The sequence below is a fragment of the Emys orbicularis genome, chromosome 5 (assembly GCF_028017835.1).
Source record: "Emys orbicularis isolate rEmyOrb1 chromosome 5, rEmyOrb1.hap1, whole genome shotgun sequence".
NCBI classification, from domain to species: Eukaryota; Metazoa; Chordata; order Testudines; family Emydidae; genus Emys; species Emys orbicularis.
Genome location: NC_088687.1, coordinates 54743497 through 54765728, shown reverse-complemented (window position 1 = coordinate 54765728; position 22232 = coordinate 54743497). Strand labels below are relative to the sequence as shown.

The following is a 22232-nucleotide window of genomic DNA, read 5'->3' as shown; positions in this document are numbered from 1 at the left end:
GAGAAATTTCTTACATGATGATTTTCTTTCTGTTAGCAGCTTCTCTCTGAATTCAGCCCACCCTGGTAGTCTTTTGTAAATAAAAATATAAACTGAAAATTTTCTCCAAAGGGAGACTCATACATATATTATCTTAAGGTTAAATTAATGTAGTGTATCAAGTTATCTTACACTCCAGCAACCAATTGTTAGTGTTATCTGCAGCTGTGGAGGAGCTCTTTTGGTAGCCTGAGCAGAAGGGCAGAGCTTAGTCTCCCAGCCTCCAGCACAACATTGGACAGCCTCCAAACTCCACATGTAGGGGGCATTGGCCCATGAGTAATGAATTCAGAGAGAAGTTGCTAACAGAAAATGATCAGGTAAGAAACTTTGCATTCCATTTCAAGGAAAAACTGCTTGTACTTCAGATGTTCCTTCATATATTAGTTGCATCAAAACCTTCCAAAAACCTTTTTGCCATGGTTGCAAGCCTTGCTAAGGGGAAAACAACAATGTATCACATAAGCTATTATAGCAGAGAGTCAGCTCTGCTGTAGCTAAGGTTGAGTAGCAGTTTCTCTTTAAAGGCTGGAAGCATCATCTGGTCACAGGATTGGGAGGCAGGAGTTCTGGGTTCTGCTCCCAACTCTCTCACTTCTGTGTAACTTTGAGCAGTCACCTTTTATATCTCTGTGCCTTAGCTTTCCTGATTGCATAATGGGAATAATACTTGTTGATTTTATAAGAGTCTTGTGAGGCTTAATTAATCACTGACTCTAAAGCACTTCAGTATCCCTGAATGAAAAATGCAGAGGGAGATGCAAAGTATTCTAACCATCATCATCATTAATTCATAAAGAATAAATCACTCAACATTACTTGAAGTATCTTTTTTTTTTTAATTAAAGGGGGGGGGGGAAAGGATGGTAGGACAATGAACCTGTTTTTAAAACACTAATTTAGTTCTCAGTTAAAAAACTAAGAAATTCAGATTCAGATCCCTTTTCAAGATCTGTCAATTCATATATACTGATCCGGAATGGTAGCAACAGGAACATACTTGTAACCCTGGTCCCCACAGTCAGGAGTGAAATTATAAGGAGTCCTGGGTCATGGTATAAAGTACTTTTTATTCTTTCAAAGACAGTGACAGTTATAGCAAGTATCCAAACTCGAAATCATTATATAAATAGTAAACAAGACTAAACATAAGAGGATAGTGTGTGATAGCATCATAATGAAGTATTGGTGGGTGTTGGGAGGGGATCAGTATATATGAATTGACAGATCTTGAAAAGGGATCTGAATCTGAATTTCTTAGTTTTTTAACTGAGAACTAAATTAGTGTTTTAAAAATATTTAACTTTCATTTTGGGGGGCTTAAAATGTAATGAAATAACATTGTCTTCTGGGACAATCACAGAAAACAAGCTGGTACTGTACCTGCCCACCATCTGTCATCTCTCCCATTTGAGTTAGGGTTTAAAATAATGAATCTGTTCCTCAAGATTCAAACTCTGACATGGAAATATTCTCAAGGTAGGTCATTTTTTTCAGGCCTTCTGGCCTTGACAAAGGAGTTAGGCAATGACTGAGAACAAACAAACATAGAGCAACATTGTGCCAGCCATTTATGTAAGATGGAGGAAATAGGTCACAAGGAACCTTGCCCCCGTCTCCCTCCTTCCACACACACAGACTGGGAACGCTTACAGTCCTTCTGCTCCATTGTGCTCAAGGCTGCTCAAGATTGGCACCACTACAAACATTTGCCTCACCAATGGAGGGCATGACTTCCATTGGTTTTTTGTTTTTGTTTTGCCCTGGCAGAAGGTCTGGGGTGTGTACAGTTGAACCCTTGAAGAATGAACAATAAACTGATTGTGCAAAGAAGCAATAACATCCAAAGTCTTGATTTTCAGATGGTTTGAAGAAACTTCTCATTAGGAACCTTAGGAAAACATTGTTTGCTGTACTTACAGAAGAATGTGGACTGCTGAATATAGCAGAACATATAATACATTTTAAGTGAAATTGCTTCAGAGTAAATCCATGGCTAATTTCTGACCTAGGATAAATTCTTATCTGTTCAGATTTTATAGCACTAGATATGGCAAGAGAATTTAGAAATGATATCTAGTGATTTATTTTTTCATTCTTGTAGGCCATGAATATTGTCACTTCAGTACTTCTTTTGTATGCAAAAGAGGAGGAAGCTTTCTGGCTGCTTGTGGCTTTGTGTGAACGCATGCTGCCAGACTACTACAATACAAGAGTTGTTGGTATGTTAAGGGGATTGTTTTTTCTAAAAAGTCCTTAAATATCCAGAAGCCTGTTCTGTTAATTTTTTTTATGTTGAAATAATCAGATGGTCAACACTGATGATATGTGAACTGTTGCAAACAGATGAGAGAATGAAATGGCTAGTTTGGAAGCAGCTACCTAAGTAGATATTCTGCTCAGTGTTAGTTCTTGACCTGCTTGAGGTAAAACAGAATTCTACAATGAACTCGACTTGACTTGATTTAGGTTAGAGATCAGAAGGAGGTGGGAGGCTAGAATTTTAAGTGTAGAGAACAGAGGATATAATATAATTACCAAAGAAATGTTGGTGAGGGGCAGGGTCGGGCAGTTTACAAGAGAAGGTTATATTACCACTCACTTCTAGGCTGTTGGTTTGAAAGGACATTAATAACTGAAAGCCTTTACTGTCTAATTTAAATGACTGGCTGTTGGCTTGTGTGAAATGAGTTGATGCTTTCAATCCACTTCCATCACAAAAATCACTGTTACTTACCCTTGCTAGCAAAGGCACCAATGACTGAGCTTACCCACTCAATCCTAGAGGTAGTGGTGTGGAGATACTTGTGTTTGCTGTTGCCTGTGTGGTGTGCATGTTCTGTAGAAGCTCTTCAGCTTTCTGTGCCACCACAGGGAACTTTTTACATCCACTAAATTTGCCTTAAAAATAAAAAAATCTTCTCCTTCCTTCCCCTATATTGCCTCTCCCACCACCACTCCTGTGATGCTGAGAAGTAGAATTCATCCATTAATGTACCTTATCTACAAGTTCCAAAGGATGGGTTTCAGAACAAGAAAAAACCCTGTTTGCTTTTTCTAGGCTCTGTGTTTATTACACATTTGTTTTCTGTATAACAGTGTTTTGATTTTTTTGGTGCATATCACAATTTAATCAAAGGGAAGAATCTATCCTTTCTCTGGTGGTAAGGAAATGTATATAAGCATCTTGGAGAATGTTCTTATAATATTTTCCCCAGAAGGGTATAAATGTGTATTCATTTGATCCTAAATTCATGTGTGCCCAATGTTACTTATTTCCAACAGGAGCTCTGGTGGATCAAGGTGTTTTTGAAGAGTTGGCCCGGGACTATGTTCCACAGCTTTATGACTGCATGCAGGACTTGGGCGTTATCTCTACCATTTCACTGTCCTGGTTCCTCACACTTTTCCTCAGTGTAATGCCATTTGAAAGTGCTGTGGTGGTTGTGGATTGTTTCTTCTACGAAGGAATAAAGGTGATATTCCAGTTAGCTCTTGCTGTGCTGGATGCTAATGTGGACAAGCTGCTGAACTGTAAAGATGATGGAGAAGCAATGACAGTCCTGGGAAGGTATTTATTGAACAAAACCAAAGTTCTGCTTCCAGTTTTAGTGCATTTAACTTATTTACCAAGAAGTTGATTATGTCTTTTAGATGCTTGCAATCCTTTTTGTCTGTAACAGGAGCTATGTGTGCCTTCGTCAAAAAAGGCTTTACATATATTTCTGAGTGACCATATCTACTTATCTAGGCCTGGTATTCACCTAAAAAGTAGATCGACCTAGCTACATCACTCAGGGCTGTGAAAAATTTTGCACCTTGTGTGATGTATTTAGGTTGACCTAACCCCCACCCTAGACTCAGCTAGGTCAATGGAAGATCTACCACCTCATCGAGATGTGGATTAACTACATTGATGGAAAAATCCCTTCGATTGTTGTAGGAAGCATCTATATGATGGCACTACAGATGCAGATGCAGCATTGAATCTGTGCCGCTGTAGGGTAGATATACCCCTAGGGGGACAAAGTTTCAGAAAATTACAGCCACCTTAAAAGCCTACAAAGGTGAAGCAATCAGGAGTGTTACCCTCAATTATGCACAACTGCTCCTATTAGCCAGGCTCAACAACAACAACAAAAAAGTTTTCCTTTCTAGTTTCTAGAATATCCTTCTGAACCTGTCTTATAGGGATCTTCAGCAGGTCTTGGTTAGATATCTGGAATTTTTTACTTCATCTTCTGACTGTTAACTTTTAAGTGCAATTAGGAAAAATACCTGAATTCAAGGGTAACTATTGTTGGAAATAGACTTGCCAGAAAATGCAGTAGATCTAGAAAGGCTCATGAAGGGATAAAAACACGAGGCAGGTTAGTAGACCTGGATGAATCATTCATGCTGAACTAAGACTACTTTATGTAACCTAGAATGATTCATTTGATTTCCTGACATTTTGTGTCAATGTTTAGATTTCAAGGTGCTGCTGAATCAGGTTCTTTAAAAAAAAAATTAAAGTGAGGCTCAGGGTAATTTATAGCCAAGCATGAGTGGTGGTATGATGGGTGCTGGTTTTTTAATTTACTTGGTATTTTAACCAAAAAAAAAAAAAAAAAAAGCCCTGGTCATCTCAACTCTCCTCTCAGAACTAAGCCCCAACCCTTGCTGAGGAGTTATGAAAGGAAGTATTTTGTGGCTGCCAGGTGATTTACAGCAGCTACACTGGCAGGAAGGATAAGCTCTTGATACTCTTTACAGCCAGGTTTGGGGAATGAGAGAGGCAGGGGTATTGAGAATCAAGTACACCATCCCCAGTTCCAACAGGAACGAGGTGGATAGTACCCCACAAATCTTTATTTGTGTAAGATGGCTCAAACAAAAATATTTCAAGACTCTATTTAGGGAATCACTGGCAAATTGTGGACATCTTACTGTGATCAGATGGATTTCATATATTTCTTGATAAATGTGGCTTAGGTAAACAACTAATGCAGCTCTGGGGAGAAGTGGAGTGTTACAAATTGGCAAAATAGGTATCTCTGTCCAAATAACAGAATAATAGAGTGGTTTGATCATACTTATGTAAAGTCAGTCTATATGTAATCGCTACTGATCCTCAGAAAAAAATGTGTCCCAACTTTTCTCATTTAGGTTTTTTTCTTCTCTCCCAATCAGGTATTTGGACAGTGTGACTAATAAGGACAGTACTTTGCCACCAATCCCTCACCTTCACTCACTACTCAGCGATGATGTAGAGCCTTATCCTGAGGTGGATATCTTCAGACTCATCAGAACTTCCTATGAGGTAACTTAAGATTTTGACTAGAACTGGCTTGAGGACAACAATTCTGTTTCATGAAGGATTTTGAGATATTGAAATTTGGCTTTATTTTGAATGAGAGCAAAACCTGAAAATTTCAAAGTTCTCCAAAGGAGTATTCTGAACATTATTGTTTTGGATCAATCAAAATGTTTCATTTTGATGTAGACTTATTTTATTTTATATTATAACATGTAATATAATACAAAATTTTAAAAAATTAAACACAAAATTGCTTCAGAACAAAAAATCAATGTTTATGTTCCCAAAACGTTGAAACGGAATTTTCCAATAGAAAATGGTTCTGTTATTTTTTCCAACCAGTTCTAATTTTGACATAGGCATAAATAACTCAGAGTTGGAAAACTTCTGGCAAAAACCCCAATAACAGAATAACTAGTCAACGTTCATAAAGTGCATAGTAAAGTCCAAGAAAAAATGGACTAAAACTTTGCACATCAAAAGACTAAGGATTTTTGTCTAATCCTTAAATTAAATTTTACACAATAAAACATTCAGAAAATATCCCTGACACTTAATTTTTAAATGTTGATTTCTAACTCCGGACCAACAACTGGGGCACAAACTCTTCTTTATGGGAAATTCATTGGTTCTTTTCTTCCCTGTGCCATGGAGAACTAATTAATATTTTAAATCAAAATGTAGGATGATCCTAGCCATCTAAAACCCTGACAAGTATTTCAGATACTTTCCCTATGTCCTCCACGTCTCAGAAAAAAAAATACTTTTGTGTATGTAAAAGGCACCAGAAATCTGCTGCGGGCTTTAGCAATAGTGAATTTCACATTAAGGGTGAATTAAATCTGAGGGTTCTGAGGATTTCCCCCCTCTCTAGTGAGGTAAGAATACAAACTGGCAGTGGAGGGGTAGACATTTATGTAAAGCTGCCATCCCATTTTTGCCTTGTTTTGAATCCCACACCTTTTAAGAAAGCTTCTATGGCCTTGACTATATTTAGATGAATAAACTGGCCTCATGCATAGCCATAATCTGTCTTTTGTGGGCATATGTAGTACAAAAGTTCGTTGCTCTTTCTTGTTGAATAGAAACTTACAGAAACAAGGCCAAATGTATCCCTAGTGTAATGGCACTGAGTCAGTGGAATATACCAGAGATAAACGTGCATCTTTTTTACTTGTACTCTATTTGAATGTAGGCTGTTAAGTCAGCTTGCAGTATGTATATTTTGATGGTGTTATTTCCTGGTATTAAACTGCCACATTTTTCAAGAGATAATGAGGGCTCTCTGTTATTCTGTGACACTTACGTTTCTGGCCCTAAGTTTGTTGTACCCAATTGGGATTGGAGACCCATTGCGTTGGGCTTGGTATAAACATAAAAGAGAGACAAATTTGTTGTAAATATCGGGAAATCTCCAGCTGCCATTGGGCTAAAATTTATTTACTGTATTTTTAGTATTTTAGCTTGTCAGAGGCACGTGGATAACAAAATGTAACCCTTGTCACTTGCCCTTTATTAAAAGCTGTATAAAAATAACAAGATGTACCATGAAAGGTGACTGTTTTTCCTTTGGCATAAGGGATATAATATGCTTTTTGTTCCAGAAGGAAGGCAAGCTCTATCTGAACAACTATCCCATGACACTTGCCTTGGGGGAAGGGAGGAGGGAATGATGAATCTGAAAATAATATTTAGCCATTTACCACACTGTGCTGTGATCCTATCCAGTCCCATAAGCTAAGGAGGGTTGGACACTTGGATGAGAAACCTCTAGTGAAAACTCAGGTGCTGCAGGAAATAGTGCTGACAGTTCAGCACTCTTCCCAGAATCAGTATTGAACCAATGCCTTAGCATGGTGTATGACGCAGGAATAGAACATTGTACCTGTAGGTTTGGGGTTTTTTTTGTGTGTTTGGGTTTTTACAGAGGGACTTTCCACTTAACATATCGACAAATGCATTTTATTTTGCCAATGATTTTCTTTGCTCTTATCGAAGCTGTTTTGCATTTTAATAAATCCAGCATCTCGTTTTATCTGATCCTGTAATAAAGTCACAATCCATAGTGTTTGGTATTACTCTGCATTACTATAAAAGTAATTGCAATCCTGCAAACTTGCTGCACAATTAAAGAGTTGGGGTAGCATTTCCAAAATTGCCTAAAGTCCCATTTTCAAAAGTGACTTAGGACTCATTGACTTAAACTGGGACTTTAGCTCCTAATGACAGTGCCTGTCATTTTTTAAAATGGAACCTAGGCTCCAAAGTCACTGGGTGCTTTTGAAATTTTCACTCTTGACTTATTTTTAAAGATTTCCGTACTTTCACCTGCACTTTTGTGTTTAAACATACTTGTAACTGTTTAACCAGGCTCCATAACTGTCTGTTTTTCAAAAGGTTTCCAATTTTAATTGGAAAATTAACAAATAAAGCAGGGAAAATATCCTGCTACTTCTAACGTGATTCATAGAAGTACAAATGATATAGGAATGTCACAACTTAACATTATTTGATCGCCTAAGAATGTATTAACCGATCCTGATGTACTTAAGTTGATACCCCACACTTCCTCACTCTGGAATGCATATCACAGTCTGATGCACTGGCAGCAGCAGGCTCCTCCATGACTTTTATATGTGGCACCCTTAGTGGCTGGCTTTATTTCTTGTGCTAAAAGCTGGCCCTGGGTTTCTTCAAAGGACATATTACAAAGATGTTCATGTTGGGGAAAATCTCTATTGAAAGTGCATAGAAACAAATCTATGGGACAGAGGTTCATGGCTGTGAGAGCATGAGCCAGTGCTGTAGGTCCATTGAACGATGAGTATTGTTCTCAGTATTCTATTTTTGCCCTCACTCTTTCACCTGGAATGCAGGTGTAGCATATTCATGTTCTTTGGAAGTTGTGCATAAGTTGAGGAGAGAACTTTGGTCTAGTGGATAGAGCCCTGGACTAGGATTCAGGAGACCTTGGTTCTATCCTTTCTTTGCAACTGACCAGATGAGCGACCTTGGGCAAGTCACTTCACCAGTCTGTGCCTCAGTTTCCCCACCTGTCAAATGGGAATATAATGAAACTGACCTCCTTTGTAAAGCACGTTGATCTCTTCAGATGTAAAGTCCTATAAAAGAAGTAGGTAGGTATTAACTTTTGAAAAGGGCACTTAAGCTTTTAAGTCATTTAAGCACTCTTGAAATTTTTACCCATAGTATGAATTTCATTCCTCATATTTGGATTTAGACATTTGTTTGGTAATATAGGGACTGCTATATCGGATCAGCCCAATGACCCATGTAGCCCAATATCCTGTCTCCAACAGTGGCAAATAACAAATGTTTCAGAGGAATTTGAAAGAAATCCTGCATTAATAGCTATGGAGTAACCTGCCAATAGGGGAAGTTTCTTCCTAAGCGAACTTCTAACTGATGAGCATTATGCCCTAAAACATGAGGGGAAATGAAATGGTGGAGGAAAGAAAATCTAATGACAAATTCCTGAAAACTCAGTTGTTTGCAAGTCATATGTTTAGAAAAATGTCTTTAATGTCACACGTTTGTCCGATATAGTCATCTTACATCATTTCTGAACACTTACAGAATGAATTGTTTGGTTTTTTATTTTTTATGCATAAAAAGAAAACAAAGTATTCCGGGTACTAGCGCACAATTGAAAGGATCCATATTGTCCTCCATTTTAGAAATTTGGAAGTATACGAGCAGATCTGATTGAACAGATGAGATTTAAGCAAAGACTGAAGGTGATCCAGACTCTTGAAGACACCACTAAGCGCAATGTGGTAGGTCCTTGGAAAAACATTCTTGCTAAGATTAAGGTCAATTGATTTCTGAAATAAAAATATCTTTCAAATGTCACACATATAGGAAGCTTTTAATTGTTAATGTTACATTTCCAAAGGTGCGAACCATTGTGACTGAGACTTCTTTTACTATTGATGAACTGGAGGAACTCTATGCTCTTTTCAAGGTAAAGCTGTAGTCAAGATAAGATCATGTGCATGCAGGAAAAATAAACATTTAGATTTGACATGAAAACTGCTGTCTGCTAATGAATCAATCTAAATTTGTGAGTTATTTGGTGTTGTCGTGTGCCCTGTCATAAACTGGAATTTGCAACTAGATATAATTGAAAATACAAAAGAGCCACTTTTAAAAACTAAAGAAATAATTATTTTGCTAACTAATTTGATTAGGAAAATTTATTATCTTGAGGACATCAGTTAGTAGAAAATTAAGGAAAAGACCGAATCTTGGGTCACGGTTTCAGCCAACTTCCAAAAACTTCTTTGTCTGTCTACCTGATTTGTGGGCATAATTCTGAAAATCTGGCCCCAAAATATCTTCTTTATGCTAAATTTTGGATAGCCTGTAACTTTACGTCGCATGGTACTTGCTACCTGCTACAATTGATGGTTTTAATTTATACTGAATCTTCTGTAGTTTGTCTTGCTGTCCAGAGGCTCTCTTGAAGTAAAGTGTTCTAATAGTAAGTAAAAGCTGGGGAGGAGTAAGAATAGAGTCATAGATTTCAAAGCCAGAAGGGACCATTATGATTATCTAATCTGACCTCCTGCATACCACAGGCCATAGAATTTCATGCAGTAATTGCTGCCTCAAGTCCATAAATTCTGGTTAAACTATAGTTTATCCTTTAGAAAGACGTTCAGTCTTGATCTACAGACTTCAAGGGAATCCACCATATCTCGCTGTATGTTGTTTCAGTTGTTAATTATCCTTGCGGTTAAAATGCCTTATTCTTGCTCAGTCCGTGAGTGACACACACTGCAGTAGGTTGTCTTCTCTTGATTGGCCAGGATTGAGTTTCTTAAATATTCTGGTAAAGGAATGTATTTTCTCTTTGAATCCTGTAACTAGTCTCCATACTTAACTACAGTCCCAATCCTGCAATATGATTCTCTAGACTGTATCCCTGCCCCTGAGTATTCTCAGGACTGTGAAATTGGTGAGATTGTGAAAGAGTGAAGGAGTCCAGGATCACACTGCATGATCAGGCCCTATTTCCTTGCTTCTGCCCCCCATGAAATCAATTTGAAAGCCCTTATTGACTTCAATAGGAGCAGGATTAGGCGCTAAAACAAAGCAAGTATTTCTGCAAATGCCAAGGAAATGTTTAACCTAAAGACAGCAAAATTCTGTTTTGACAGGTATGTTGTAATCCGCCACTTTACTAACTTGAAACAATACGTAGCTGTGAAAAAACAAGATTGAGCATATCACGTGTGTGTGTGTGTATGTATGTATGTATGTGTATATATATATATATATATATATATATATATATATATATATATATATATATATAAAATTTGAGTCACATCTGCTTGCTTCTTTGACCAAAAAATGTTTACTATTATTTTTTTCTGGGGAGCAGAGCTGAATTCTTTTCTGTTTCATAAAGCAATTCTTTTTTTTTTTTTTTTTTTTTTTTTTGTAAGAAATGCCAATGCTAGTCAGAAATGAATCTGCTAAACTCGGATGATGTTGTTTTAAATGTATTTATTTTTGTGTTGGTGATATTGTTGAGCTGTTTATAGAAACGGTGGTAATCTTACAGCATTTGCCTTCTGTTCAGGCGGAACATCTGACTAGCTGCTACTGGGGAGGGAACAGCAATGCTTTTGACCGTCACGACCCCAGCCTGCCGTATCTGGAACAGTACCGTATTGATTTTGAGCAGTTCAAGGGGATGTTTGCTCTCCTCTTTCCTTGGGCATGTGGGACTCACTCAGATGTGCTAGCTGCACGCTTATTCAGACTGCTGGATGAAAATGGAGATTCTCTAATCAACTTCCGTGAATTTGTCTCTGGACTAAGTAAGGAGAATTTAACGAATTAACCTGAGCAATACTGTCCATTACTCAGGGTGAGCCAGTCTGTCAGAAACCCTGATGTTCTACTGACTGTGACTGGCACTAGTTTAATATAAACAGATGGAATTTAGAGAGTTACAAACATTAAAATTATAGTTAGAATAACATTATGATGTCACTAACATTGGTTTCCAAAGAGGAAAAGGTTAAGGCTGGCTTGGTATTCTGTCCTAAAATCTTTCTGCATTTTTGGTTTTATGCTTCCAGTAGATTGCACTTGTTATTGCCAAGAAATATTTGCTGTTTAATTCTACTTAATGGCATTAGGTTTTCTTAGTCAGCTGTAATGTAAAATAAATCTCCACCTAACTGAAATTATCTAATTTTCTAAAGATACAGAATATAGAATATCTAAATATTTTTCTAATAAAATAATTCCAACATCTAGTGAACTGCCGTAGAGTACTTAAATTTCATATTACTCATTTTTCCACAAGCCAAAGAACATTTCGATTGACGTTAACATAATAGCAGAGAATAGTTTATCCCTTGGTTACTCTTTGATCATGATCTTGTTTTTCTGGGTCTTTTCTAGCAAACATCTAATTGAGCTAAGTCCTATGATGCCCTTATTTGGTCACAGTTTGTGCAGTTGGGGCTCACACAAAAAAGTTGTTCTTAAACAGAAAACCCTATGGCCATCAATGTAGTAATGTGATGATGACTATTATTGAGAGCTGCAAATGTAAACACTCTTCTAGTGAAGAAATGAGTTAGTGTTTAAACCACAGAAATCAGAGTCAGATGGTCTGTATTCTTTTCCTAGTTCTACCACAGACTAGATTTACTGTGTGATCACGTAACTTCTCTGTTTCAGTTTTCCTATGTAAAAGGATAATTCATAAATGTTTGTAAATCTCTAAGAACTCTTCTGATAGAAGCTGCTAATAATACTAACATGTTTAATGGGATATTGTTTAGGTACAGCATGTCATGGAGATCTTACAGAGAAACTGAAGCTGCTCTATAAAATGCATGTATTACCCGGTGAGTAAAAGACATTTAAAATAACTGATTTCTCAGTCAAAACAGAAAATTGGAATGTGGTTACTTAATCTCCATTTTCCCAATTAAAAAGACCTCTAGTTTCCCAGCTAAAAATAGAAGAGTGAAATTTCCTTTAGATACTAAGTACATGCAGCAGTCAAACAGAAGAGCTTCTGTCCTTGCCTCACCATGAGTCCAGGGGATCTTCAAGCACACTTCAGTCTTCTGCTCTGCTCAGCTCATCATAAATGGGTCATTTTTATAGACATTTGATTGTTTTCCTGGGTGTTAGTGGCTGCTGTTGTGCCCATCAAATTGGGTAGTGTAATTCCACTGACTCACTATGGATATCTCATCAAAGAAACTAGTCCTGTCTGAAGCCAGGTCAGCAAGGTACCTAAGCCTGTGCATAAGTTTAAGCATGCGAATAGTCCCACTGGCTGCATGTGGTTAAAGTTACGCACATGCTTAAGTACCTTGCTGAAGATGCGTGAGTGCTGCAGGATACTTAAGGAGCCCCTTGTCTCTAATAAGTGCTGCCTCTGGGGCAAGCTTGAATGAAGATACTCATTAGTTGCTCAAATGATTTAGGACACATTTTTATTGAATTACAAATCAAATAAAACTAACCACAGGGCTGGAAGTCCTGGTAGCTATGAAAATGGGAGCACTTGGTTTGCTTTTCCAGCCTGTGATAGGCTATGGAGGCCCTCCTTTGTTTCCAGCAAGCAAGGAGTTAACTCTCTGCTTAGAATTCACACAGATGTACAGAATATGAGTCAACAGTGTAACGCTGTCACAAAACGAACATCCTTTTGGGATATATTAGCAGGAGTGTTGTAAGCAAGACACAAGAAGTAATTCTTCTGCTCTACTCCACGCTGATAAGGCCTCAATTGGGGTATTGTGTCCAGTTCCGGGCGCCACATTTCAGGAAGGATGTGCACAAATTGGAGAGAGTCCAGAGAAGAGCGATAAAAATGATTAAAGGTCTAGAAAACATGACCTATGAGGGAAAATTGAAAAAAAATGGGTTTGTTTAGTCTGGAAAAGAGAAGACTGAGAGGGGACATGATAAGTTTTCAAGTATGTAAAAGGTTGTACAAGGAGGAGGAAGAAAAATTGTTTTTCTTAACCTCTGAGGATAGGACAAGAAGCAATGGGCTTTAATTGCAGCAAGGGAGGTTTAGGTTGGACATTAGGAAAAACTTCCTAATTGTCAGGGTCGTTAAGCACTGGAATAAATTGCCTAGGGAGGTTGTGGAATCTCCATCATTGGAGATTTTTAAGGCTAGGTCTACGCTGGGGGAGAGGGGGGTCGACCTAAGATATGCAACTTCAGCGACGCGAATAGCGTCGCTGAAGTCAGCGTATCTTAGGTCGATTTACCTGGCCGTGAGGACAGCGGCGAGTTAACCGCTGCTGCTCCCCCGTCGACTCCGCTTCCGCCTCTCGCTGCGGTGGAGTTCCGGAGTCGACGGCAGAGCGATCGGGGATCGATTTTATCGTGTCTACACTAGATGCGATAAATCGATCCCCGATAGATCGATCACTACCCGCTGATCCGGTGGGTAGTGTAGACGTACCCTAAGAGTAAGTTAGACAAACACCTGTCAGGAATGGTCTAGATAATACTTAGTCCTGCCATGAGTGCAAGGGACTGGACTAGATGACCTCTCGAGGTCCCTTCCAGTTCTGATTCTATGAATAGAGTAAGAAAAGTTTAGGGATGAAGGGCCAAGTAAGGCTCTGAGAGAATACAGGAAAGTCTAAATAAACAGCTGCTTACTAGTCAGGAGCACAGTTGCCAATTTTCACATGGTAAATAAGCACCCCGACTTTCACAATAAGCCAAAAACCAAGCTAATCCCATTTCAAAACAAGGCCAAAACAAACCAATCCCTAAGAACCCCAACACTCTGTGACTAGATCCCCCAGGTGTGCAGTCTGGGACTGTGGTGGGCCCGCTGTGCACCCCTGACTCTCTCCCCCCTGCTTGACCCCCCTTTACCCCTGCTCACTGGGAGCCGATAAAAAAAAAAGAAGCAAGGAGGAGGACAGGTAAGTCCTTTAAGAAGATAGAGCACTATCCCCAACTGATCCATCTCTTAGGGTTGTAAGCGACATCAGTTTATATGCATCAGTAGTGTGAGTGTAAGTCTAAAAGCATTTGTGGGTGTGGGAGTCAAACTTACATCTCTCTCAATTACCCTAATACACATGCCAGACCCAAACTAAGGGCAGGCAGTCTGGCTCAATGCCAGTAACATGTATCCACTGAAGAGAGGGGACTGCCCTCTATCCAAGTGATGAACTGATAGGTGTCTTATCCCTCAGTAAGGTACCTAGCTCATCTCACAACTGCTCTAGGGTTGAGAAGCTCAATTACACATGCGCACAAGCCAAACCTTTGATGCAGAAATAGTTAATGCACAGCACAAGTTAGGATATTAAGTGCCTTTTTACTAACAAGCAAAGCATTCAGTTTTTCTCCCAGGACGAACTTGTTAGAACGAAAGATGGAATCCCGTAAACACAACAGAACTGCCAGAGTTCTACTCTGCAGTGGTGACTAGAGAGGTGGGGAAGTGGGGTTGGGTGCAAGGAATCCATACCATTGTGAGCCACAGAGTAGTGTTTTGGAATAGCTCTCTCATGACAGCAGTGTAGTGCAGGAAGGGGAGGGACAAAGATCCATTACTCTAAATCAATGGGCCAAATCCCCCATAGGGGGCAGGGAGCAACAGCAGCCACTCATACCACTTATGGGCTGAAGCACCTGCTCAGAGAAACTGCTCTGGACCCTAAAGAAGAGGACAATTCCTTCCTCTAAGACCACAGGGATCTCCTATGTAAGACCCTGCACAGCCGACCAGTGCTTTGACTTTGAGGGTACATAGGTCGGAAATGTTCTAGTGACTCAGGCCAATGATGCATTTAGTGCATGTCTCTCCCAGTGAGTGACCAGTACAAGAATCTTCAGAAGAAGGTACAAGAAATCTATTTAGTGGACAGTTACGAAATAATCTGCCCACAGAAGTAGTTTCTTCCTAACCACATCAGGTAGTGGTTGGCTTCTCTCTGAAACATGAGGGGTGATGTGCTTTTTTTACTATCCTTCCTAAGTGTGAATATCCTCTTATGTGGTACTACACTTCTAAAATGTGAAACTCTACATTGACACAAATCTACTTTGTTTTTCTAATTAAAAATGCAGTAATTTCTTTTTCATCACACAGATCCATCCCCTGAGCAAGAAGAGCCAGATTCTGCTTTCGAAGCAACTCAGTACTTTTTTGAAGACATCACTCCAGAGTATACACATGGTAGGTGACTTTTCTCTGCAAGAGCATTATCTTGTCTTTTCAATGTTTAAGACCCTAAATACTTGTTAACACTAATAACCGTATTTTTAAACGGCTACTTTCTCATTGGATTAAAATGAAGAAATAAAATATTTTATGTAAAAAGAAATGTATATGACTAGTGTTTGTTCTCTGGGATATCTGAAGATGTCTGTGTTTTCAATAAGGCCTTCCTTCGATGCTGTAATGAAGAATTACTCTTGGGGTAATGCCATCAGTGTGGTGGTGGTATGTCACAAGTTAAGCATGTATGACTTTGTGAAGGATCAAAATGAGTACACCTCTACCCCGATATAACGCTGTCCTCGGGAGCCAAAAAATCTTACCGCGTTATAGGTGAAACCATGTTATATCGAACTTGCTTTGATCCGCCGGAGCGCGCAGTCCCGCCCCCCCGGAGCACTGCTTTACCGCGTTATATCCAAATTCATGTTATATCGGGTCACGTTATATCGGGGTAGAGGTGTATGTTGGGCTGTGACGGGAGTAGAATCTTGTTTAAATTTGTTAGTAAGAATTGACAAAAGTGGCAAAACAATTGATGATGCATGTGGACAGTACCCTGAGAGAGTGAGAGGCTGTATCTGGCTATACGGTATAATCTCTCCATGGTGTGCAGAACCTTCACGAGGGCTGACTGGGGATAGACATGAGCATAGTGCCTGTGCATCCCCTGTGTGTTGTGGAAGGGGTCTCACTGTCAGCCTGCAGATCTTATTTATTTGGTTCCAGTAGCTTCAGCAATGCGATTGGAAGAGTGGGGCTGAAGATGGAACAGCAGCTGCAGAAATTAGGGTCTCCAAAATTTCATAATATAGGATGCGTTCTTTAATCTGCATATGTGTCATATTTTACAGATAAGCCATTTTGGCAGTGTTTTAATGGGTCTTTAGATGCTTTGAGTGGACATTTCAGTGAAGTCAATAGGAGCTGACTTAGGCCAATGCTAAGAACTTTTAAAAGTTCATCCTTTTGTCGCTATTAAATTTTAAATTCTTCTTCTTAAAAAAAAAGCTTATGAGATGGCTGGAAGTTGAAGCTAGACCAATTCAGACCGGAAATAAGGCGTACATTTTATCAATGAGAGCAATTAACCACTGGAACAATTCACCAAGGGTTGTGGTGGATTCTATATCACTGACCATTTTAAAATCAAGATTAGATGTTTTTCTAACAGATCTGCTCTAGGAATTATTTTGGGGAAGTCCTGTGGCTTGTGTTACACAGGAGGTCCGATTAGGTAATCACAATTGTCATTTTGGCCTTGGAATCTATGAAATATCACGTGTACCCCTATACAGAGCTTGGATGAAGAGAGAAGCTATAATAAGAAACCTCTAAAATCTACTTAAAATATATTTTAATACATTATAATACAACAACTTCTGAAGTCTGAAGCTTTCTATGTCCCCCATTAGGAAGCAGAGAATCTCTCCTTTCCAGTGGCTTAAAGCTTCTGGTTCGAACCCTGAAGTGCCTGGAGATATTGGAAGTTACACGTCACTGTTTGAGGACTGAATATTGCCCCTCATGCACATTGGGTTTCTGTAATTTTTGGGAAAAGAAGAAAACATTTTTTTCTGAAGGTTGTTTGAAACTATAGCTGATGATTGATTGGAATGTTAGAAGTGGTCTCCTGGGAGATTGCTTAGTGGACAGAGTGTATGAGAAGCAATTAGATGTACATTATAAATTCAAGTTATCATATGGATATCACTGTAAGCAGATGGTGGTGATTTATTTATTTGGTGGAATCCTTAATCATGGCCCTGGGCATTGTATTGTACACAAAGATGGTCCTTGTACATGTCTTTATTTTATTAATTACATGGAAGTTGTAAGCAGATGTAAAAATAAGCAAAAAATTGGTCATAGTTTAGTCCTATCGTTCTTGACTGTGTCCTTTTCATAAATGTAAAACTTTGGTTATTCTACTTTGTTTTGCTCTGTAAACATGAATACGGTACATATGCATATCTGAAACTACAATAAATCTCTCAAATACTTCCCAATAGTTGTTGGCCTTGACAGCAGGAACAAACAAGGGGCAGATGATGGGTTTGTTTCAGTGAGCCTGAAACCAGACAAAGGTACATATTTTCTCTGTATATTTTACTGCTTGAAAAATGGATTCTTTTGAAGAAAGAAAAAATGCTAATGCAGGACCTCATAATGGACTTTGTCTTCCTCTTTTCTGGCCAATTCACTGACATTAGGTAAGAAAAACTCACAAGAAAATAGAAACTACCTGAGAATGTGGAGTCAAGAGAATAAATCCAAAGCAAAGAATGCAAAGGATTTACCCAAATTGAATCAGGTAAATGCTAGAAGTTTGGTCATATGCCAAAATGAATATATAGTAGATTGAGCAAATGTTAGTCTTCAAATTGCAGGGTCATATGACAACTTGATTTAAAAATACTGCAAATATTAGAATGGCTGTTTTGGGGACAGGAATGGGGGGAACAAAGGGCACAGGTTGGTGATATTGAATATCAGGCCATCCAAACTTCTATTGGGAGTTAAAAATAAATGGTATATCATTCATGTATATCTGTGGAATTTTAAAAAAAAAAAAGATGCTTTGGAAGGAGAGTGCCAGTCCCAGAAATTCAAAAGTAATCTCCTGTGTCCTATTGATAAATTCTTGTTAGGGGAAAAATTGGTTGACTGTTTCATTCCTTAAACCCACAGAAGTTAGAGATTGTAAAGACTATGGCCTGGTCTACACTAGAAAATTAAGTTGAGTTATCTGTGTCGCTCAGGTGTATGAAAAATCCACACCCTGAGTGGTGCAGTTACGATGACCTAATCCCCAGTGTACACATCACTAGATCTACGAAAGAGGTGGATTACCTACACCAATGGGCGAACCCTTCCTATAGTCGCAGGTAGTGTCTACACTGAAGCGCTACAGGGCACAGTTGCAGCTGTGCCGCTGTAGTGTTTTACGTGTAGACATAGCCTTGTTGGGCAGCCATTACTTTCATGAGTGGGCAGTGAAGGATTATTCTCTACAGTAAATTGTCCTGTGTTTTGTCCAATCCATGTTTAATTTTTTAAAGAGATGAGACTTCTGACATTTCCATTGAGAGAGGATTCCACAGTCTAAAGGTATGTCTACACTGCAGCTGGGAGCACGCTTCCCAGTGCCGATAGACATACGTTATCTCTGATTGAGCAGTGTGCTAAAATAGCAGTGTGGCCTCAGCGGCACAGGCAGGGACTTGGGCTAGCTGCCCAAGTACAAGCCTGCCCAACTCCTTGAATACGGATTCGGGCAGCTAGGCCTAGCCACCACATACATACTGCTGCTGTTAGCAGGCTAGCTCAAGCAGAGCTAGCGCATTTCTGTCTACCCACGGTGGGAAGCATGCTCCCAGCTGCAGTGTACACACACTCATATAGCCTAAACACGTCTTCTTTTCATCCCATTAATTCTAGTTATTCCCTCTTCAGACTATCTTATGCAATATATTTCTTACTTCCATGTCTGATTACTTTGTTTTGAAGACTGAAACTCTGTTTATCTGGATTACCATTTTCAATCAACAGGGAAAATTGATTTAAATTTCAAATCAAAGTGATTAAAATCACCAATTTAAATTATGATTTAAACCAGCAAGCAGGAAACCTGGTACTTTTTTTAGTTATTTTCCTAAAGAAAAGATGATTCTCATTGGTAACTATTAAAATATGGGTTGATTTGCAATTAAATATGGTCTTTACTCTAAATTTGGTGTTTCCTTTTGCTAGCCAGGAGAATACTCTATATCTGTACACATTTATTTAAGCACTTATATGGCCTAACACACTGTTACCGTGGATTTGAGGAGGGGTGTACCCCAGTATGTGATCAAGCCAACTGTAACCATATTATGTGCATTCAGCCACCATGAATTAATAAAATAGACCACCACGTAGTTAAGGGTTAATTGGAAAGCAGGCTTTTAGAGGCAAGGTAGAAACTAGCTGGCAGTTTCTGCTAATCAGAATGGGAGGAGGGGAAAAACAAGTCCACAAGTGAGACTGAAAACCCTGGTGGATGGAAGACCTTGAGTCAGCGCACCTTTGATCTAGAAGTTTACTAAAAGTTAGGAAGAGTGATGATTTAGTAGGCGTCATTATGACCTATTTATTTTGTAGAAGTTAAAAGACTAGCTAATATGGTGTATTTTGGAGCAGTCCTCTGAAGCCATCTTGAGAGAGATTTTTCATAACACCTTTTCTCCCCGGTGGGTGAGCAACTGGCCACTGCATACCTGCTGTTAATTACTCAATACTGTTCCAAATGTTAGGTAAATATCTGGGATGTTCTAAACCTATTGCTTATGTTTGTGTGTGCTTAAGTCTAATAAACTGCAGTTTTAGATAGAGCACGCTTACTTGCATTAAGCATTTATCAGATGGAATTGCTGTGTTCCCATTGATTTATTCCTGATACCGCATGGAGTGAAACAGTTAAGTTACCCCTGCTGTGGATTCTGAAAACCCTGGGTAAACAACACATTTAAATCAGACTCTTAATTTTTACTTTTTTTATGTTACAAAATGGTGAATGATGCTTTTCTTATTTACTAGATGGTTAATTTTTTACTCATGAGTTATGTCAAGCTGCCTTTGGATGGAAATTGGAATAGAATTAAAAATGCCCTAAAACAGCTTTTTAAAATTGTTTAATAAACCAGTTAGTTTTAAATGCAAAGCATGTTTTGATAAACTTGTATATCCACTATATTTAACATAGTTTTATTTAATTAATGAAAACAAAGTTTTATCTTTAGTTAGTGATGGAACTGAAGTTTCTGGTCACAATGTCCTTTAAGATTTTTAGAACTAGTAGATCTCATCCTCTCACACCTTGTTTTTATTCATAGATTGGTAAAAGGAAAATAAGCTTTTCCTTTTTTTTTTTTTTTTTTTCAGAAAATCAATTTCTGAACTTCCAGTGAACTAGACATTGAATTGAGTTGAACTACTTGAATAAATTAAAATGAAGAAAATTCTCTGCATCTGCAGAAGAGGCTACCACTATCAAAACTGGTTTAGCACTTCAGAAAATTCTAGTTCCAGGTGGTTAGCCAAGAACTTCCACCAGCTCAGTGGTTTGAGTTATTTTAAAAAAAAGTATTTAATTTAAATTTAAAAACAGATTTGAATTAAAAAATCTGATTTAATTATTTTTAATATTTATAATTATTGATTTGGGGCCACCCTGACACTCAATGGTGCCTGTTCCTCCTCCACACCTTCATGTTGTTGGAGTCCTGTAGGACACATACTCCACTCTTAATTCTCTCCTCTATGGCTTGGTGAGAACTAAGATTGGTGCCACTATTCTTCTGGTTAGAAGGGTAATGCTGAGCAACCAGAAGCACTGACCCTCCTCCACTGTCACCTGAGGCTAAGACAGGGGAAATTGTACTAGCCTAGGAGGTGGAGACTAATTCAATCCAGCAATTTGATAGAAACATCTTAGAGAAATACACAATTTTCTTTAATACTAGAAAATATTCTAAAATATATAGACTACTTCTAACTTTTACTTCATCATATAAACTACTTTATCCCCAATGTCACACACACATTTCTTTAAACTGATTTATACCCAAATCTCAAAGACTATATTTGCTGCTATTCCTTTAATTAAAATTAATTCTATTCTCTACACTTAGGGGCAATTTATTGAACTGTGCAAGACAATGTATAACATGTTCAGTGAAGACCCCAATGAACAAGATCTATACCATGCCACTGCTGCTGTGACAAGTTTGCTTTTGGAGATTGGTGAGGTTGGTAAACTCTTCATTGTTCAGCCCACAAAAGATACAGACAGTAGCAGTAACAACAGCAGCAAAGCTATTCAGAGTATGTTGTTTCAGAAGAAGGGGAGCCAGCAGTATGATTTTGACCAGCGTGAATCCTTTCAAGCCAGCCTCATTGCTAATGAGGAGGAGACAGTTTGCACTGATAACATGTTGAGTGCACAGATGGAAGACATTAAGCTTGAAGACTCTTCTCCCAGGGACAATGGAGCTTGTTCTTCCATGCTTATTTCTGATGATGATACTAAAGATGATAGCTCCATGTCCTCCTATTCAGTACTGAGTGCAGGCTCGCATGAGGAGGAAAAGCTCCACTGTGAGGACATAGGTGAAGATACGGTTTTGGTGCGAAGCAGCCACACCACTTCTCTGCGTAGAAGCACTAGCATTGACAGAGACTGGGCCATCACCTTTGAGCAATTCTTAGCCTCTCTCTTGACTGAACCAGCGCTGGTGAGGTACTTTGACAAGCCTGTGTCCATGATGGCTAGAATTACTAATGCAAAGAACATTCGAATGATGGGCAAGCCAATAACTTCCACAAGTGACTATGAGATCTCTACTATGTCGGGATGAAAGGGCAGTCAGGGGGTCTCTTTTATTTTAGATTTTTTTATTATATATTTATTAGTACCTGACACAGGTCCTGGTATTTTAAAACATGGTAGTTTTCACTAAAGTGAAAATGGTGGGGTAAGACATAACTCCCCTTAATTGTAATCACTTTTTGTGAGAAATGTTACAAGAATGCACCTTTTATTCAACATACAGAAAAAATACAGTTGTCAGTGAAATGTGTGTATTAATA

The 22232-nt window shown here is 38.6% G+C and overlaps 1 protein-coding gene across 3 annotated transcripts in view; it reads left to right on the top strand.

The window, feature by feature from the left end:
* The window catches only part of TBC1D9 (TBC1 domain family member 9), an 80426-nt gene extending 58426 nt beyond the window's left edge, over positions 1 to 22000 (top strand). Inside the window, exons 11-21 of one of the 3 annotated variants that reach the window (XM_065404768.1) lie at positions 2144 to 2261; positions 3325 to 3610; positions 5212 to 5341; positions 9037 to 9135; positions 9255 to 9323; positions 10950 to 11190; positions 12169 to 12234; positions 15474 to 15560; positions 17615 to 17689; positions 17816 to 17916; positions 21275 to 22000. In XM_065404768.1, the coding sequence (XP_065260840.1) occupies positions 2144 to 2261; positions 3325 to 3610; positions 5212 to 5341; positions 9037 to 9135; positions 9255 to 9323; positions 10950 to 11190; positions 12169 to 12234; positions 15474 to 15560; positions 17615 to 17689; positions 17816 to 17916; positions 21275 to 22000 (1998 nt within the window). The remainder of the gene's footprint in view (positions 1 to 2143; positions 2262 to 3324; positions 3611 to 5211; positions 5342 to 9036; positions 9136 to 9254; positions 9324 to 10949; positions 11191 to 12168; positions 12235 to 15473; positions 15561 to 17614; positions 17690 to 17815; positions 17917 to 21274) is intronic. The other 2 variants (XM_065404769.1, XM_065404770.1) reach the window with 2 other exon arrangements.
* Positions 22001 to 22232: the final 232 nt, after the last annotated feature.